Genomic DNA, 15,825 nt, shown 5'->3' on the forward strand with positions numbered 1-15,825 from the left:
AGTTGTTTGGACTAATAATAAAACATCGTGTTACACCGTGTTGCATAATTACCTAACTGATTGTGTGTAGAATCAGGGGTTAACATTTGTCATGATAAATATGACATTCGTGTTTCATATAAATGTTGTTTAATACCACTTCTTAACGGATGGCAGCATTCCATCTGTACTGTACTGTTGGAGACAATTAATTTTGAAGTATATATTTCAATGACTTCTCATTTATTTATATGGTATGGTTTATACATGTGTCGTAAAATACAAATAAAATAATTTATGATTTAAACAATGAACCCTCGAATATTATTAACACATCGACCAAACTCATGTGTGTCGCACTGATATATATTTAAGTGTGTCTGCTTTTTGGTTGTTTACAGACGTTGGTTAAGAAGTCAGGTAGGTAAAAATATCGTTTGTAGGAATCATCAATATTGTAATATTATTCGGTAATTTAATTTAATTCTACATATCTAAATTACAGTGTATGATATCATGGCTCCATCTATCGCATCCGATCAGTAAATTATTTGCATTCAATTCAGGAAGTGTTTTTTTCTGATGTAACATTTTCGACTTAATTCAAAGTCTACTCAATGCCATTGTATTGAAATAATAGTAAGGCCTGTCAATCATGTTTGTTTACGTAGTTAAGGCCAGACTTTTTTATTCCTTGTTTCGCGAGTTTTTATAAGACAATTTTTTTGAGGAGGGCGAAAAAAAATTGAATTAATTCTTTTTTTCCATTAGATTGTGTGATTCTCAAAGAATTGTAAGTGAGATCATTGATCGGAGAGAAGAAATGAAATAAAATGTTATTCCATATATAACCTTGTTTCTCATCTGCGCTAGACTTCAGTACTTTGATCATGATACTCCCACGAAAATGCAACTCGGATTTGTTATGCGGCGGGCGGTTAAAAAATGAAGATAAAAATAATATTTTTTTTAGCATTTTTTGTGTGCTAACAAGTCGGCGGGCGCGAGAAATTACGCTGAAATAAAATTATATTTTTATTTCATTTTTCGGCTCCTGTTCATTCGGCGGGTTCGCGAAACAAGGGATAATAAAAGTCTGGCCTAAGCGTGTCATCAACTTAGACAGAAGAATTCCCTGTCACTTTTCAGCTTTCATACATATCAACAATAACGTTTTTCGTTATTTAGTACCACGGTATGAAGTAGTGAATGGTCCAATGACATGGTTTGATGCCAAAACAGAATGTGCAAATAGAGGTGGCGCACTTGCAGAACCACGCAACCAGGCGGAAAACGATGCATTAGTGGCATTGTATGTCTCAGGTAAGTTTGCAAACACGTAATTGTTTCTAGTCTAAGCGGCGTAGAATAACTGATTCAACTAATTAGTCTGTTTTATAATTGTTTTACAGTCCTAATCGTAATATTTATTTCCCATCTAATAATTTATTTTCACAAGGACGATATTGGCTTGGTATTACCGATGTAAACCACGAAGGGAGGTTCACGTACGCCAGAGACGATTCTGATATTGTATACAGTAAGTGGGATGTTGGTGAGCCAAATAATGGAGGGGGGGAGCGAACACTGTACAGAATTGTGGTAAGTTGATTATCATATGTGTTCATAACACGTTAAATGAACAAATGAGGAATTCATTATTTTAGTTTAAATAAATATTTGTAATGCAGAATTAACAAATTCAAATGAGGTTGCATGAGACTCACTAACAATGGAATAATCAATGGTAATTGTAGCTTTGCACATGGTCTTCATGTGAATGCATCAATCATTATTTTGTATTTTGTGTTAACAAAAAACACTTATATTAAACAGGAAAGCCGAGGGGTTATGGAATGATGTTCCCTGTTCCCTCAGCTTGGGACATGCGATCTGTCAGTTCGGTAAGTTTGGTGCTTTACATTACAATATGAAAACATGATTTTCTCAACAGACAAGCTAATTGAATTAAAATGTACCAAAACATTTATTCCATTCGATGCAAAGGTTTGTTTTTAAAGAAGAAAAGCATGTCGGGCAAAATGTATTTTGCCTTTACAGTAGGAAAACCAGTATTTTTAGTGTGGTTTGACAATTCCCAAACAAACACAATTAGTACAATATGAAACAGCTATAACATAAGATTATACACAGATTATTTAGATAAAAATGACCTTCGGTAAGTTGAGGAAAAACTTAATATCGTTTGCAATTGGCCCATTAATACCACTGACGATTGGTCAAAATTGGTTATTAAACAGCCTGGCGTTTCCCAAATTGACATTAAACTTAGTAGTTAGAAAATGCGATTTTAGTTTCCGATAGACTACTTAAATTTATATTTTTATGTCATGTATCTTACAATAGATTATTTGAGTTAATAACCATGTTTGTGATATATTTACTACAAAGATCTTTCCTATAATTGAAGTTGTCATTTTTCATGTCTTTTAAACTCATATATACAAGTCTAAAAAACCATGTACTAAATTATTAACTTAATACTTTCTATGTACAGTAATAGTTACTTTATTTACAATGCTCATCATACATCAAACGGAAAGTGTGCCATGCCGATCGTAATAGTCATACATTGTTTAAACAACACATATTCTATGTATTTTACACCAACTTCCAATGTTGCACTTAATCTGGGCTATATATTGAAAACGAAATCAAAATGACCATATATTGTACTTTTCAGCAAATTTAAATCCTGGTGTTCGTGGTGATCCTCATATGACGACATTCGATGGACGTGCATATGCTTTCCAAGGCACATGCTGGTACACACTTTTTAAAGACTGTTCCTCAAATTCTGGCTTCGAAGTTACTACTAAGTTTGAGTCAAGAAAAGATAACATTTCTGCAGAAATAAGAACGAGAGTTGTTTCGTTCAGCGTTACAGTTGGGAAGCAATATGCTGTTGTTGATGGACTGGAAATTTTAACAGTAAGTTTTAAATATGTACAAATTTGTAGTGAATATCATTGATGCTTAATGTGCGGAGGACATGAAATTAATAAACAAACATTCTAAACAATTTATTCATCACAGGGGCCGACTGATGAGCAACTGAATGAAACACAAGCAATTCATGTCCATAGAGAAGACAAACAAATCCTTCTGCACTTCACTTTGCAAGACACAACATTCACTCTGCAGTGGACTTTAAGAAACCATGGTCTAAGTGTTTCCTATTATGGCTCTGCTTACAACGGTAAACTATGCGGTTTGATGGGAAATGCTGACGGGAATCCTCTTAATGACTTTAAAAATCCTGATGGCAGTGTTGTACGAGACGTTGACGAGTTTGGAAAGAGCTGGAAATTAGAAGGCAAAAAGTATGTACTTGTATTCTTTTTCACAAATAAGTTTGACCAATTAGAGTGTGTTCAACGACTTGAAATAAACTCTAGACTAATATAAGTATGGCATAGGCATATCGTCTTAAAAACAAACTCGTCTTTGAAAAATTTAAATCAGGTCTCACTCCAGTCAAAAAACCTAAATATAAATGTGTTTGGTTTACCTACTTGCAGAAGAAGTCCTATTTTATTTTGCTTAAATTAATGTCCTTTTCAAACATTGAGCATACATGTTAATTCACAACAGGCATCTGGTATAGCGTGTGTTACCAATAGAAGCAATTTTGAAATTTTGGAAATTATTTATCGATAATTAAATAAAGACAAATTGTTCTGCAGTTGATAGCCATAAGCCCAGAAATTCGGAGTGACATTTCACAAATATAGTTTGGTTGGCAGTCAATTGGTGAAGTTGAGTTACAAACTTATATATATATATATATATATATATATATATATATATATATATATATATATAGTGGGAACCACATGTTGTAACACAACATAGGCAGCAATAGACCTTATTTGAGTACGTCAATGGATGTATTCACTGGCTTTGTCTTATGAAAAAGCAATGGAAAGTATGAATTGTAGAGGCAGTATGAACATCACAATTTGTATGTATGCATATACATATGATAAATTGTCATTCTTTCAAAAGTTTTAAAAGTGTTGAACTAATTGATTTCAATATTTTAATGTTGCAGCTGTGACTGACATATCTTATGTCAAGAAGACTTGCTGCTCTCATCAGTTGTAGCTTATTCAGACAATAATTTAATGTTAGTGATGGTGATTATACTTTACTCAGCTCAGACTGACTGGATGCATGACAGGGAAAACATTGCATGTAAATCGTAAACAGTATATACTACATTCCAAACGGAATTGGTTTATTGGTACTTGTTGGTAGTTTAGTGAAATCATGTCAGTAGACCATTAAGTTAAATAAACAGCTTGCACAATAACAACTATTGCGTTTGAGTACATTTCATTTCTCTATTCATTTGAATTGTACCTTTCCACAGAGAACATTCTCCACTAAGCTATCAAACGACAAAGGCCTAACTGACTGTGCATCACTTTCTCTCTCTAAGTTGACATCAATCATAATAATGAAACTGATTCGACATATTCAAAGCGTCGTTAGTAATTGATAGAAGAACAGTCATTCGTAAAACTTGTATACAAAATACGCCAGCTATGAACTTTCAAGTGCATTTTTTTACTTGCAGTTTGAATTGGCCATCTGGCAAAAATGTCTAATTAAAAATTCAATTGATAAGTTGCAAGATAAGATTTCCCCATCTACAGACTGCAAAATTACATTTAATAGCCCTGGTCATCCCCATCTTACTTCTCTGCTCCCTACTCATTTAAGCATGGTTGTATGTTTACGTCAGTGGTGTTTAGATACCTGATTTTGTGAAATGGCCCAGTTTTCCATAACCTAGTGTCAACTACAGCTGGGTGTGTTATCAGCTTCACTGGTAATCAAGTACGGGTTACTTCTGACCAACCTCAATTTAAAGCAATTCATACCGCCTTCAACCACGGTGTATACAATATTTTGCACCAATGTCTGTGATCAATGTCAATGCATTTGATCGAACCATTGTAGAGATTGAATTTATATTTCCTTTATTCCATTCTATTGTATTCAAAAGTGATGTTTTACTCGCTGTATGTCACTATCATAGAAACACGGTACACTGACTTTCTTTAGTCTGATTCAAATCACTGTTGTTCCCCTACATAGCTGACATAAGTGTTTATTCTTATTGATGTGACAAAATCTATGCATTCTTGTACTAAGCCGTAATTTGTTTTAAACCCTACAAATTAATGTTTAGGGTGGGGAAAATTGAGATTAACCAACACTGTGGTTCGAGTGCGGCAGTGCACTAACATTAGTTTTGTGGCGAATCTCTAAATTGAACAAATTGTTATCAGTGGTTAATTTGGTAAAACGTGGTGAGAGGCCAATTGCATTAGCGGGAGAGGCTCGATTTTATCAGTAATATTAGAGCTAAACATGGACATCAATATATCTGTCATTACTATGGTGATCCTGCATTAGAGCAGCATTTCATCAGTTACTAGGGTGACATGGCTAAAGTACAGAACTGTTCACTGATGGGTATGGTGAACGGGAGCTTCATTGTATCAAAGATTAGGTTGGAAGTAAAACATTTTATCTGTGCTTGAAGTACTGCTGTCAAAGTCGAGTATCATCCATTGTATGATGAGCAAAGGTTAAGTAGCAGAAACTCATCTATGGTTATAAAGACAAAGCTGGTTAATGGTGGTGAAATTGGCTTAGAGTAGCATGTTATCATTGATTACAGGGGTGAAGCAGAGATGGCTTAGCTGTTGTCACATGTTGAACAGCCTGAGGACGAATGCCATTCTATCAAGGAGGGGCTGGGTTTCATTCTATCAGTGGATATTATGAAGAAGCTTGGAAGGTCCACTATTATGTCAGCGTTTTTGGTGCTGAGACTGAATGAAGAAAGCAAACATGGGGTGAAACAGCATTATATTATTGATTCCATTGGAAAAGCTGAGGTGAAGTTAGATCACAGTGGCAATGCTTGCTTTACCATTGATAACATGTGAGGCCTGATAAACAAGTGCTACTATCAAAAAGTAACATAAGTAACATAATTTATATCGACCTACAGCAACTAAATTATAATCAGTGAGTTTTTAATGTAATCAAATACTTCAAACTGAGTATTCTCTATGTTGACTACGGAATTCAAGACAAACAATTTTGATGAAAATACATGCTATGGCAGTGAACATAGTTGCACTCTTTTATGGGTTGTTGGCAATGAAACATTGCCCACAGCAATTAAAACAATTTGGTTTAGTATCATATAACGTTCATAATAATTGTGGTAGTTCTTTTTGCAGGATGTATTGAAAGTAATATGTGCCATAAAAGCATACTTTAATGTAATAAGTGTGAATAACGGTACATTAAATATATAGAAAAAAGGGGCACTAAACCCCTGTCCTGAAGCGAGATATATGCGATGTTTTTGTGCAATGGTTTGTTCTACACAACATCATACTCGGTTTAAATGGAAACTCTGAAACTGTTTTGTACCTCTGGACAATGATCCGTGGTACATCGTGGCCATTTCACAATGTAATCTCATCCTTACAATTAATTAAATAAAAATCTAGTTATTAGTCTTATTTTTGACTCGCTGTTAACGTAATTCTGTACTATGGTATTGGTGATATATGAATTGGGTGCCATAGGATGGTACTTGATGGCCAACCAACCTAATCAAATATGCATCTTGCTTTGTACGAGTGCAAAATAAGTTATTAGGAAATTAGGATATTATTATATTAGTACCAGCTGTTTTATACGCATGCGCATTGGCCGATCTCAAATCAAATCTCGTCGTCTGTTTTGGGGCGTGTCTTGTCGATGTGAAATTCCTTCCGCTATTGGGTGACGGAATTAACTGGTGTCTGTGTGAAAACTGCTGAAAAAAAAATCTTGTCCAGAATATGATTTTAAATGGCCGAACTTAAACAGATATCAGTCTCGTATTGCAAAGCATGTTTCCGGGAAGGAGAGGTATCGAGGTGGCGTAGCTTGTCATGGTGAGTAGATTTCCTCTCAGGACGCCGAGTTGGGCGTCGATACCGAGAGGGAGGCGGTGAATATGGTGTCGAGCGACCAACATAGTAAACCAAACTTAGAACTTGGGATACTGGTGCAGACGACTATGGTTCAACAACCATGAAAATTAAATGGCGGGACTTTGGTGTTGCACATTTAGCACAGAAATAAAAGACACGCCAACAGTTGGACAACCAGTCATTTTATTATTGGTCACGATGTACCTCGGATCATCTCCATGTCCTTTGTGAACATACACGATGTGCTGCCATCCAATGACGGGATGAGCGGCTTCCTTTGTACACAATCAGCGTCAATTCCATTTGCTAAGCCAGACCGTCTGGTGGCGCCCTACTAATTCATCAATAAACCAATATACTAAGTAAACTTCGCATGCACAAATATCATATAAAATAGGCCTAATATACTAATGTTGTATTTATTTAATTTTAAGAACGAGTTTACATCCTGGAATGGCCATGATGTACCACGGATCGACAATATATGCACAGGGATGTTATTCTAATCTGCTTAGAGGCGGCCTCTATACAGAGTTGCAGTTGCCTTCAATTCAGTGGCTTCCACCCATTTATTTATATATGTCCTTGTATTATGTATCATCTAATCAGAGTCTCTCCCCAATGTATATATGCGTGTCCATTTCATTAGTGTGCATGACAGGCATGTCTTTCCTCAAAAGCAAAACCTTCCCTAGATTCGCCGAAAGTTGGTGTTCACCAATACGGTAAATATATTTCGCAAATTATTACATCGTTCACGTCCTCATAGCATCATCTAGGTAAGAATATGTTCGAAAATGACATACATGTATTTTATATCAGTCTACCTAGATATTCCCTGTTTCAACATATAGATTTGCCATTTCAGGATATATAACTCAAGACTGAACATCTTAAAGTATATATCAGGTATAACAAAAAACTTTCTGGCATAATCTCTGCTTAAAATTCAGTTACAAAAAAGTATATATGAGCTTTAAATCCCAAATGTATATTTCCTTAGTGATGCTACCACATGGTGAACAAACAATTCATACACCAACCTCTATTATACCATATTTACGAATGGTACTTTTTCTCAAATGATCATCTACTACGTTAGGGCTCCTACTGATTGTGATAATTGTATAATTATAGGTCAGAAGATTAATTCCCATCTAATCATTATGACGTTGTTGGACCGATCCCAGTTTGTGAAGCATATGTTCTTAGTACAAAGATTTTGTTTTAATATATGGTTCTTACTAAGATTATTAGATAAAGTTTATTTCATTATTTCAGAATCAAACCCCATATATACAATTAAACCTTGGTAAATTTATATTTTATAGTTTTCAAGTACGTCAGCTTATGCTTGAAGAGAACACTTAATTATGCAAATGTTATGTATTATGATTTTATATTTGTTTTTCTTTACTTGTTTCTGCGACCATTCCAATCTAATTTATTATGTATTTATTTGTATCTGTACATAAGGCCAATGGCCACAGTACGAAATAAAAGATATATATACTAAGATTCATTTCCAGTTGACCAAAATCAAGTTGTTGATTTTGTTTCTAATGTATATAGGTCTTGAACTGTCTCATTTTGGTAAGATTGGTCAGGGGGTAGAGCGTCAACCTCATCCCTAACAGTTTTCACTTCTCCCCTCCCAGCTTGTGACCCCAAAGCTCTAATCGCGTAAAACCACACAACATTATGGAAGTTTTGCAATAAGCCTAATCTTCTCACGGAATTCAAAATGTCTGTAAGAGTTTTCTTATTAGATTTCAATTTTGTTATATATTACATTATCTTCTACATAACTTTCCACATCTTCCCCCACCCCTCGGAATATGTTGCAGAACTATTGACTAAGTAAATGAAGAGGAATTATACTGAAAAGGGTGACATGGAATAAAGTCTGTTTTTGCCGTTGCATTGGGAAATTTGTCAAAACTCAAATAGTGCCCCCCGTACTTGTGTATGATTATTATTACTACTATTATTAGTGCAAAATGAATGAGTTGCTTGTATTTACCGGAACAACTGAAGATGCAAAGAGAGAGCCTGATCTTTCTATTATCTCCATTTCGAATATGACTTGAACTTAACACTATGAAAAAGGCTTTCTGTTATCGACAATGTGAATTTATTTAGTTTTTTGGTAAAAAAACCCTGAAAAGCTGATTTTGAAAAGGTAATTCAGAAATTTATGTTAATAATTTATAACGAAATGTATTTCCTATAAATAATTTTCATAATTACCGGTTACACAATATTACAGAAAAAAGATAATGTGTTACATTCTCGCCTTTCGTTTGTTTTCAATTATGGCTGAAAGTAGCTGAAATTACAAAATATGTAGTTTTTCAGCAACTTATGTATGAACAATAACTTTAATAAATATTTTTTGTATGAATAATTTCACAATGTCAAACACGGAGTTGTTACTTCCTTAATTGCAGCCTCCGGACTGGCAAGATGGTGGCATAAAGCTTAGAGCACAATGGTTGAGCACAATGGCAGACAATAAAAACCCCTGTTGGTTCACATTTAGACTTCAAATGTCTACAGAATTTTCTGTAGTTTCTTTATTCTCATAAAGATAAACATTCTATCAACTCTCCTAATTTATGGTAAGTACCATCAGGACCATCAACATAATTATCATATGGCTGGGTCTCTGACAAGCACATGTGCACAGCACACACACTTTTATGATAAAGTGATAAAATATTAATTTACCATTTTGATTCTATAATCGACTGAAACAACCCGTTCAATAACTTTATAAGGTTACTTCCATTGTATTTTCAATTTATTATTAAATGTTGGGAGTAGTAATTATATCACCCGGTCACACTCTTTTGAGTGTTCTAGGCCTTCTTGTCAAAATATTGTATATCTCTCAATGTTTGCCTGTACTTTCTGTGACATCTAGTCAGAATCAACACATAATCATTGTATGCTTAAAATAGACATCGCTACCATTACAGTCTAGACATACAACAGTTGGATATTCGAAAATCCAAAAATAACTATGAAGACTCATAGTGAGCAAATACAAAGTGTGAAATCGATCTTTCCTTTCACAACCGTATGAACATATTCATAAACGTTCCAGTACATTTTCGAACCAAACCATTTGCCTGAGGTAGTAGGGACAAGTATTGAGTTGCTCCATGAACAACAGTATAATCAATATAGCGCCCCTGGAATTATATAGTCAGCTATGCTAAATACTCAATCGCAAGAAATATGTATCTGAATTCTCCCCACTTCTTACAGAGGTCTTGATCCCAGTACAATAGTCGTTATAAGAACTTTGAGTTCTCTGAGAATTGTTCAGTAACTTAAACGTTTTCTCAATGTCTGTTATTGTTTGACTATCATCCATCAATGAACAGAGCAGAGCACGTGACTCGTTTTGTGGGAGGCGGATATTTTATTGTTAAATTTTGTTCAATCATTGTTCAACACCCAGACGGGTAGTGCCGCAGAAATATTGTGCATTGTTACCTTTGTTCATACATTTCAGAGGCGATCCAGACAGATTAATCACGAAAATGCTTTTGCCAGTTGAGGCAAGATGGTAAAAACTTGTTTCACTTAACTTATTCTACATTTGGTGTGGCCACGTTGTGTCGAAATAAATACATAACGCTTTGTCAGTATTTCAGAGAAGATGTCATCATTTGGTATTAATATTAATAATAACCCGTCCATTCTCAATAAAATAACATTGCATACCATTAAAATAAAAGTTTCACTAACGAGTTTTACTTACAAATGTCATAAAATTGACACACCAAATAAAGAAATAAATGCTCTCTATTTTATTTGCTCTCTGTCATGAAAGTAATAACGTGACGTCAACTAAACTAACAATTCAGTGACACTATGATGAATCATAACGAAACATGGATTAACCATGTAACAGCGCCACCACATGAATGTCTAACTTTAGACTAATTCGAGCGCTGTCTTGACTTTAGCTTTCTTCTTAAAATCATTGTCGTATTCACTTGATACTTTGAAATATATAATACTCTGAATATATCAGTATTCGAAATGTTTGTTACGTAATTAGCTCATGTAACATAATCAATCTTGAATGTGATTCAATCCAAAACCCTATACACAATCAAATATAGTTGCAAGTGAATTTCATTGTCCATTAAAATATTCACTTTTTAGATGATATTGTGCGATGTAAGCGCAATATAGGTCGAAATAATACTTCACCGAATACACAAAAACAAGATGAAGTGTTAAGTGAAAGTAACAAATCATACCAATCAAACTTATCTGATCTTCTTAGAAAGCGCCCTCCAACTTTATTTGTATAACGTGAGGTGTTATTAGAACGGCTACGCGAGTTGGACACCGAAACGTTAACGAGAATACATAACGGTATATTAACCGGTTGTGCACACTGTGTACATTTCATTAACAGTGCGAACATATGGTGCCACTGTGTTGCGGCCGGGATTTACCGATTGCAAATCGGAGTATTTCGGAATACCATCTGCCTAGTAGGCGACAAAGGACGCGTATTAAATCTTGTGATATAACTACAGCTTCAGAAAAAACGATAATGAAGGGGTTTTCCTAGATAAAAAAAATGCAGGATGTTGTGACTAAATTGAAGGACAAGATGACAACCTTCAATGTAAATGGATGTTACAATAATGACGGTCATGTAAGATATGAAACTTGCTATCAGGTGCAGTAATTCTATATTCACATCATATGTTGTTTGATGTTGATTAAATCTTGTTGAGGTGCGTGTGTGGTTAGTCACTTGGACAACAAATTAGCCAGAGTTATAGATTGTTGTCAGTACTATCTCGATTTTTTTATTTTGCATAATTGATATTTTGAACAGATCGAGTTTATGTTGGTGTTAAGATCAAGTGGATTTCAGTGACAGTTTTTGTTTAGTGATTAGATTTAATTTCAAGTACACATATCGGATTTTGAAGTAAAATATGATTTGCTTATTGCAAATTTAAAATTGTTATCAATATGTTAATGATTTGTGATGTACTAAATAGTGGAGGAGAAATTATGAATTGAAAAGTGTATTCATCATGCTGTTGATATGAACTTATATTTTGCTTTTTAATCTTACTTGCAATGATATTGCTTGATAGATAGGTCACATAAGTAACATTTTATCCTGTAATCAACACTTCCCACATTCCCAATTCAAAAGGCACCAGATAATCCAAGTCATACTGGTTCATGCAGTTTGTTCGCACAATATTTTTGCTATAGGAACAGATCGCAAAACAGCACATTCGTAAGGCAATGTTTATGAACATGATGTCTGCATTAAAATGGACAACATATGTTTTTAACTTCTTTGCATGATCCGGAATCGTACTCTTTTCACAAAAGTAAGTGTTCCCAATGTACTGTTTTTTTTATAAAACGTACTTCAATTATTCAAACCAGGCCTGAGATCAACGCTCTTAAATAAAATTGACTTATGACATTTCACTCGAGTCCTCCTGGTTGACATATATATGTCCATAGTTTCTGAATTTTCATTTGTTGCCGAGAATTATGGTTCTAAACATTCATGTAATTACATGGCTCATATCAACAACAATAGCAATAAAGTAACACTCAGACAATTGTCTGATTATCAATTCTACTTTATTTTCATATGATTTCTAGCTGGAAATAATGTATCCATTTTCTAAAATATTACATTATGAAATTGATTAAAATTATTCTGTAAAACATTTATGTATGATGTACCGCCGAGCCTTACAAGATATCTGCATACTTCTGTTTCTACTTCCCGGTTGTGAGCTGAAGTTACATTCCCACTGTGAATGATCTATTGACAGCCGTTCACTTAGCTCGTTCAAGCACCATGAACGTTTTGGGTTATTTAAAGCTAATAGGAAACTTTAGCAGGCCCGCGTCACATAATAATCACACTTGTGCTCAGAGATGCGATAAATGCATTTCTTTTAGATTGGGCCAACACGTGATGTTATCAATAATGCATCTTGGTGATCAATAATAATAATGTGTCTCCTTACAGAAATATACCTACAATGGAAATCCATGCTTAATGGTACACATAAAAAAATATAGAAAATAAATAGTATTACCGTTACTTTGTAGGAGATCATATTTTCAAAAACAAGTCACGACTTATGCTTACAGTGTTAAAAGATAAAACTCAATTCTGTGTCACCAAATTCAATAAATCAGCGTATGGTTCTTCTGAATGGATGACATTTATAGTGGTTGATGCCATTTAGTTGTTTATAATAACCCATGTTTCAATTGTGGGTTTAGATGAAATATGTTTTTATTAAAAGTGATTATTTTGGATTACGGCTTTTAAGCACACATGATGCAACTAAAACACGTTTATATTACCTCATAACTCAGAATTAGTGTAGGAACCACCATGGGACAGAGTAGTGATGTGAGGGCATAGCCCGAAGAAGCTTAACACACATGATGCAACTGAAACACGGTGATATAACCTCATAACTCAAAATTAGACTATGTTTCGTCATCAAACAAGTTTATTTATATGGTTTATATGTTTTGTTCTGGTGTGGAGCACAGATAATGTTTGTTTAAACTAATCTGGATATTTTATTTGAATAAAATAGTGCATGTAGTAGGTTATAATTATATGAAAGACAAGCAACTGATAGTACCTGGTTATGAAACGAACCATTTAGGTGTGGACATTACAAATACGGCGTTAATAGTAATGCTGTTAGCTAAAGAGGTTTCAAGACTGCGATAACTTGTGGACAGTAGCTATATTTGAAGTGAGCTTGTAATATTACTACTACAAATTGATGCAATGATGCGCAATGAAATGGCAGACACTTCTTAGAGCGTTGTTTTGAAAAGAATACAGAGTTTAGGGATATAGAAAGTTACAGGGATATAGTATAGTGGACGTTAACATAAATGATCAGTTTAAATGTAAACATGTTCGATGTTACTCTAGTTTCGGACGTGTGAAAGAACTGGAAACATACAATCTAATGTAGTAAATCTTATATCGACGTTATTACAAACCGTTCATGTTATGCATTCAAGATCACGAAATATATTTCATTTAAAATGTTTGGTGATATACCTGGATGTGGTGGTTAAGGTAATGTATTATTTGTTTGGAGAAAATGCCATTTCTTGAAGAATTGTTAAGTTCTTTCGGGCACTGCTCAAATGAAGATTTACTGAGCATTGTTTGAGAGTGGATGTTTATGTGAATGTCTGTGTGTGTGTGTGTGTGTGTGTGTGTGTGTGCGTGTGTGTGTGTGTGTGTGTGTGTGTGTGTGTGTGTGTGTGTGTGTGTGTGTGTGTTTGTGCGTGTGTGTATGTGGACCATCTGCTGCCCATTACCATTTGCTCACTACTGTTTGTAGTTTGTATTCATCAAAGCCTGCAACAAAAGATGATATCGGTTTAGAACTCAGGTGTGGCATAGGGAAAAATTGTAAGAGTGATTGGATAGCAATCACTTGACTGACATTGACAAATTTTGCGCTAATTGTTTCAGTAAAAACTGATGTCGTTTAGCTTTTTCCTTCCATGGAGTATTTTATTATTTTGTTTTTTTCAAAGTGGCGTGTACATAATTGTTTCGTTAAATGTTGTAAAATCACGCTTCACTGTTGAATGTATTACAGGCGTATTACTGACTGGCCGGTAATTCTACTATCCCTAAAGTGTCACTGTGCAGCCGAGTGTAGTTTTGATTTTTTTTTTGTAGAATCTTCCGAAACATCAGTTAACTTATATTTCTAAGGTGTCCGGAAACGTTTGTGACCCCTCGAGTCTTCCTGTCCATGAATTATTATCCACTGCTTTAGGTACGCGTGGTTATTAAAGAAAGTTTAAAGACTTGGGTCACCTTGTTGACGACAATCAGAAGCTGGAAGTAATAACTATTTTCAGTTCATTGTAATTATCTTCTTTCAAAAAAACCGACAAAATGCGGGGGAATTTGAAATATACATGCGAATATCGAAATATACATGTAAAATATATCCAATCACAGTTACAATGTGAAAAATTATGATATGATTATTGCACACAATTCGCGACTTGTTTAAAGCGTAAAAAATTAAACCCTGTGTTCCGAAATTGAATAAATCAGTGAATGGATCTGCAGGCAGGATAGTGTTTATTTGGCTCTTTGAAATTCAGTTGTATTTCAAATCTGTTCCATTTTGTTGTGGGCTTAGATGAAAGATGTTTTTGTTGGTAGTAATATAGAGCTTTATTACAACGGATTAACTTATTTTCAGTGTAGTTAATGATGGTTTTGTGAGAAAATGACGGAGATGTTACCTCATAAAACACAATTGTTGATAGTAATATAGGGCTTTATGTTTTATTACAGGGGATGATCTTGTTTTCAGTGTAGCTGAAAGATGTTTTGTGTTAGTAATATAGTGATTTAGATTTTATTGCAAAGAATTAACTTATTTTTCAGTGTAGCTAAATCACTGTTTGTGAGAAAGGGATGATGATGTTTCACATATGAAGTTAAAGAATGATATGTGATAATTTAATGAAACAACAATTAGGACTTCCATATAATTCTGGCAATTGTACCGCATGACATAGAGGAGACTATAAGATTAATAAATACATGTACACTGAAATGTAATATGAACTTTGTCAAATCGTGCAACCTGGAAACCGCGGCAGCTACAAATTTCAGTTTGCGAATGATGGTGGCATATCATTACAAGCTATGAACAGTTGAATTTAAATTAGTCGTCCATTTATTTCCAAGTTTTGTTTCGTTGGAGCAACTGGCTTTCGT

At 34.4% G+C, this 15,825-nt stretch overlaps 1 protein-coding gene across 1 annotated transcript; it reads left to right on the forward strand.

Annotated features, from left to right (window-relative positions):
* The first annotated feature begins 253 nt into the window (after positions 1 to 253).
* LOC102804655 (BMP-binding endothelial regulator protein-like) lies at positions 254 to 4,318 on the forward strand. The gene is made up of 7 exons (XM_006824887.3): positions 254 to 399; positions 1,168 to 1,302; positions 1,439 to 1,581; positions 1,816 to 1,883; positions 2,684 to 2,931; positions 3,037 to 3,323; positions 4,055 to 4,318. The coding sequence occupies exons 3-7, from the start codon at positions 1,529 to 1,531 to the stop codon at positions 4,062 to 4,064; spliced, it is 666 nt and encodes a 221-aa protein (XP_006824950.1). The 5' UTR covers positions 254 to 399; positions 1,168 to 1,302; positions 1,439 to 1,528; the 3' UTR covers positions 4,065 to 4,318.
* The last annotated feature ends 11,507 nt before the right edge of the window (positions 4,319 to 15,825 follow it).

Source organism: Saccoglossus kowalevskii, chromosome 21, assembly GCF_978046115.1.
Source record: "Saccoglossus kowalevskii chromosome 21, keSacKowa6.1, whole genome shotgun sequence".
Taxonomy (NCBI): Eukaryota; Metazoa; Hemichordata; class Enteropneusta; family Harrimaniidae; genus Saccoglossus; species Saccoglossus kowalevskii.